The following is a 5,788-nucleotide window of genomic DNA, read 5'->3' as shown; positions in this document are numbered from 1 at the left end:
ATGAAAAAGTTTTAATTGAATATTTTAGAATGTTTTCAAGGGTTAGGGAATATCATTAACATATTCAAATAATTTGTAAATAATTAAAACTACTCAAATGTTCATTATTAAATTAATAGATTTTTATTATGATTTCAGTTTTGATACTTACTTTTGAAATTTTTTTTCAACATTTATGAATAAAATAAAATAAAATTTTTTTCTTTTAATATATTACAATAAATGTATGTTCTATTGAAGTTATTAGAAGTTTTTATCTTATAGGTATAGGCACCTAATAATGTATTACTTTTTTTTTTTTTTTTTGATTGATTAAATACTGTAGTAATCATATTTTGATATATTTATTGATTTATTTTACAAAAATAAATCTAATTTTTTTTTTATTTTACTAGTTAATACAAGGAGAATATTTAATAAACTCGTAAATTATTATTTTGTGTAATATTGATATCACATGTAAATTTTAATTTTTTTTTTTAACCTAAAATCGAAATCTTAATCTGTTTTGATCACAGCGAATTTTTATATAGCTACACTAATAGTCGGTTTTTGCTACTGCTGCAGGATTTCTCTGAATCGCGTTATCAACGGCAGACGAATCGACGGCAGTGACGTACAGACAAACGCGCCTCGTCGGAAAGCTATTGCTCGCATAACGATATCATACCTACCTATGGCTATTATCGTGTACTATTATACATACGCGTGTTATACGTGTGTGCATTATACCCTACACACACATATTATTATATTATAACATACACTCGAACGACTATACAACCGACGTCGAGACACGTTTTTGATTACGATAACACTGCGCGGCCCGATGACGGAGCCGATAACGTGTCTGTGTCTCCTTTGTGTCTGCCACGGAACGATTTTTTTACAGGTCACGTCTGCCATGCTACACACACACACACCGATATAAACACAGACACACACATGCTATCTCTCAAGAAACCACCACGTGGGTGCTCGTCGTGAGACAACCTGGTACACTGCAGCAGTGCACGTGCAACCAGTGGATAGGTATAATATGCTTGGTCGACCACGTACTACTTACCACTTGTGTGTATGTGTATGTGTGTGTGTGTGTGTGTGAAAAACAATAATAATGACGACGGTGATGACGATAATACTCTCGGGGTGTATTGAAAGGCTTGGACGAACAGTGTACGTAATTCGATATTCTAATTTTTGTACACACGTGATTAAATACACACTAATTCGTCATTATTATTATTATTATATATTGCATACGAGAACAAGACGTACTCGAGATCGAACCGGTGCCGAGATGAACATCGATCGCGGGCTCTCAGGTATACTCGGCTTCCGCGAGTGAAAATTTGCGATCTTGGCATACATCTACGACAACGTACCTACATTATTTAGGAAATTTATCATTACTTTATTACGTAGTTTTGTTGTAAATTTTAACTTAATAACTGATAAGTGTGTATATCGTTTCGAAATGGCATTGTTTCATGATATCTTTAATCAAACTTCACAATATTCAATTGAAGATCATCGCAATGTCATATAGGCAGATTACGTTAAATAAAAAAATGCCAAAGACGAAAAGACAACTATTGTATGACGTGATACCCATGCAACACATAAATAATAAACATAAATCATCGTCACAAATAGAAAGACTTAATCCTTCCTCCAAGATTCAGGATTTTAGAATTTAAAAATTAAACATAATGAAATAATAAAATTAAATAATAATAATAATAATAATAATAATGAATTATAATTTTGTTTTTGTAGTATAATATTTCCAATAGTTCTTATTATCTGCGTGATGAGAATTCTTTTATTTTCTGTAGAAAATATGGATAAAGGATAATATTAATATACTATATGACCAGACAAAGTAATTTTTATCACATTATACGTATTTTACAGACAGTTTGCTTTATAAATGTGGATATAAAATAGATATTGCATTTATATAATAATTTGTATTTGTAAGGGTATTTTACTGATATTAAGTTCATAGTTTGTGTATGTGAGAACTGCGTCTCACGTTTTATCTAATCAATATTATTGGAAGCTACAGTACTCTATAAATTTCGTCCTTTTGTGCTTTAAGTATATGTACCTAAATATTAATAATATAATATGTACAATTGTGTATACGTGATGTGTATATTATATTGTATTATGACACTCAGCATTGGCAAAGACATGTACCTACATACGTATAATACATATCATATTATTATGTAAAATTTGAAAATAAAAAAATCAAACTTTTAAATTAATAAATTGATTTTATATACACACCATCTCGCAAACGTGCATCGTCTAATTGCGGGTCATCGGACGATTGACTTCATAACACTATAACAATATCAATCATCAATCATCATGTTATAACAACACAACGACGCAACGTGTGTAGTAGTATTATAATTTTATCGATTTTTGATTCGATTGTGATACGTATTAATATTATTGTTATTGGTATTATAGACGGTTTTTAGTTTTCTATTTTAAAAATATATACTTTACATTTTATTGAATCGTATGGTTCACAGCACACGGGAATTATTATATACGTGATTTTGATTGATACCTACGATTATTGCGGCGAAGAAGTGGTCCGCGAGGTGTGATCGTTTTATGATAAGGTGTACCTTCTGAGCAGTGGCATAATGATGGGATTTGATTTCTTATCCCCTCTCTCAATGACTTTCTTTTACATAGACTGACACGCCACATTTGTATAATTTTTAAACTCTAAACAATAGTATATTTTATGAAAACAATCACAGAAATTCAAAACTACTGTGCTAGCTGGATAGAACTAAGATAATATTATCTCGTAATAAACATTATTTCACTATTATAATTGGATATATCATCATATTATTATTCTATTGTTATATTAAAATAAGTCATTGAATATTGAAGTATTATTTTATCACAGACGACGACATACAGTAGCGACATCGTAGAAAGTATAAATGAATTGAATGTGATTACTTAAATATTATGTAATTAATTCTTTAGGTCCATATGTTATACATATTATAATAGTTGTATTTAAGAGGAACTTAAAATACATACCAAGAAATTTTTGAAGGGTAATAGGTTAGGTTATGAAAGTATTGAATTTTACAACTTATAAATATTTTTAAATTACACGTACTCAACCGCATCTGATACGATGTTTGTTGTGATGAACGATAGTTTTATATATTAATATAACATTATGCTATTAAGATAATAATAGTAATATCATGAAATATTATGATTTTTGTTGCGGGAACGAAATTTTGTTGGTATGATTCATAAAAATATGAATTTGTAATGTTTTTTTATAATTATTATTTATTATTGATAATATTTTGAAAATTGTACTATCAATATTTTACTTATTACGATTAACTTATTGCTGCGAATAAAGTGCGACTAATTACGGAGTCATAACAGACTAAAGGTTCAATTAATGAAGAGTTCGCGTTTAAAAGTATTTAGTGTACACTTAAAATATAATAAAAACAATAACATATTCAATTATGAACCAATTTTTTTTTTTTTTTTTTATATATTATTTTTATTATTCAAATTCAATAAAAATAAACAATATTTTTATTATGACACAAGTCATAACTCATAACATTTATAAAATAAAAATTCAATGAAAAACCTTACAAATTATAGTAAACACAACAATTGCGGCTAAAAACAAGTAAATAATTATAATAATAATAATAAAAAAAAAAAAAACATTAAATTAATACACATTAGAACAAGAAATACTTTGTTCGTGTAAACTTGCTATGGACGATAACTTATAACACCTACAATTGTCCTTAAGTTACACCAAAGTATATCATCGAACTTATAATAAGAAGTCATCGTGGTATTTACACACCGCTGCCACCGCCGTCGTTGGAGTCAAATTTGACCGGTCAGAAGTATCCACCCTTTTCAAAGTAGCCACCGCCGCCCGCGTCTGCGTGCCCGTACTTCTCACCTTCTTTAATACCTCCTTTCTTGGAGAATTCGGACTGTTCGCCATGATGCGCTTGCTCACCAGCTTCGGACTTGTGACCCTTAGCTTGTTCGTACTTCTTGCCGTGATCGCTCTCCGCTTTCTTTGAACCGTGGCTCTCATGATAGCCTGTGTCAGAGTGACCTTTTTTCTCGCTTCCACCCTTCTCCTTGGCATGCTTCTCTTGTTCATGTTTATGTTCTTCATGTTCACCACCATCGTGTGACTCATCGTAGAACACCTCGTCCTTCTTATATTCGTCCTTGTGGTGCACTTTGTGGAATCCAGACGTCTTCTTGCCCTTCTTGTGGCCGCCTTTTTTCACCACTGAGATACCTTTCTCGCCATGATTGCCATGGTAGGCCTCACCGAAATGTTGTGCCTGGTCCACGTGGCCTTTCTTTTCACCCGCTTTTTCACTCACCTGAGAATTCTTCTCGTCACTTCCATAGTCTTCTTTCTGACTCTTGTCATATGCTTCCTCCTTTTTGAACGCTTTTTCCGCTTTCTCGCCCTCCTCGGATTTGTGTCCTTCCAAGAACTTCTGACCCTGTTCCTTGTCGTAATGCTTTTCCTTGTCGTACTCGCTTCCACCACCAAAACCAGCAGATCCGTGGCCTATGTATCTGCTGCCTTCGTCCTTTAGGTCACTGGAGATCTTGCTCTCAGCAGGTCGTTCTTCTACAATATCTTTGATGTTCTTGGGCAATGGTTTTGGTTCCTTGACGTTTCTGGGTGCCGATTTTGTCTCTTCTAGTGACTCTCTGTCCGTGTCATCATTCTGTGGCTTCTTGGGCTTGTACTTTTTCCGATTACCTGGTGTCAAGTCCGATCGTCGATGGTCAGGCACCAGTATTGAGTCTAAGTCTTCATCCCCGTCTTCAATACCAGCCTTATGTGGTTTTTTTTTACGACGTTCTTCAGGGAATCTGAATGGTTTTTGTTCCGGTATGTCTTCGGCATTACCTCTGCTTCTAGCAGATGGATGCTTGTTGTACGCTCGGTACTCTGAATTATCCGGTTCCGAGTCCCGCTGCGTGTTTCTTGCTCTGTGCGTGTTATACTCTCTGCGGGGTACTTTGGACGTTTCCACTACACTGTACGAGCTGCTAACCCCAGACGTATCACCGACCGGAAGTATTTCCACATTAGAACCCAGACCTATGTATGAGTTTTGTAATTGTCGCTTATGTCGAGTCACTACCGATATGGAAGTAATGGCGAGGAGTGGCCACACGGCAATAATCGTGGCGACACACCTCAAAGTCAACATCGCAATGGTCGTTGAACGTACCGACCAAAGTACCTTCTACTAAACTATGCACGAAACGAGTGCGTTAAAACAACCGAAGACTAATAAAACGACGGACTACAATAATTGGTAACAGTCAAGAAACGTTTTTGGACGATTATTTTAATATTAACTGTCCCGAACGGTGTTAAACGTGTACTGACGATGCGTGTCAGATTTTCTTCTTATAAGTATCCCGGACGTCCCCCGTCAGTGCGCAACGCTGGTCGTTGGTTTGAAACGAATCGGTTGCGAAATCCATCGTGAAAATTCCCAACGAGAAATCATCCATAAGTCGTAACAAGGACAAACGTCTAGGTTTTTCTCCGTATCAACCGTCACCGACTACACCGCGTTTTCCAGGGTCGCGCGTATGAGGTTACGCGTGTAATATATCTACAGCAATGCGCACACACATATTAATAATTATTATAATAATGTGTCGTTTATACACCCGTTTTCCTTTTCGGGGGAAAGCGAAT

General features: G+C 34.3%; 1 protein-coding gene across 1 annotated transcript; it reads right to left on the bottom strand.

Moving 5' to 3' along the window:
• Positions 1 to 3,701: 3,701 nt before the first annotated feature.
• LOC112590913 (glutamic acid-rich protein-like) lies at positions 3,702 to 5,446 on the bottom strand. Its single transcript, XM_025334525.1, has one exon. The coding sequence runs from the start codon at positions 5,286 to 5,288 to the stop codon at positions 3,933 to 3,935; it is 1,356 nt and encodes a 451-aa protein (XP_025190310.1). The 5' UTR covers positions 5,289 to 5,446; the 3' UTR covers positions 3,702 to 3,932.
• Positions 5,447 to 5,788: the final 342 nt, after the last annotated feature.

The sequence above is a fragment of the Melanaphis sacchari genome, unplaced genomic scaffold, assembly GCF_002803265.2.
Source record: "Melanaphis sacchari strain LSU unplaced genomic scaffold, SCAv2.0 Contig122_pilon_pilon, whole genome shotgun sequence".
Lineage (NCBI taxonomy): Eukaryota > Metazoa > Arthropoda > Insecta > Hemiptera > Aphididae > Melanaphis > Melanaphis sacchari.
The sequence above is the reverse complement of the archived record's forward strand: the minus strand, read 5'-3'. Positions and strand labels throughout refer to the sequence as shown.

Bases quoted from the DNA above. Each gene is read 5' to 3' on its own strand.
- LOC112590913 (XM_025334525.1), bottom strand. From the start codon at position 5,288: ATGTTGACTTTGAGGTGTGTCGCCACGATTATTGCCGTGTGGCCACTC.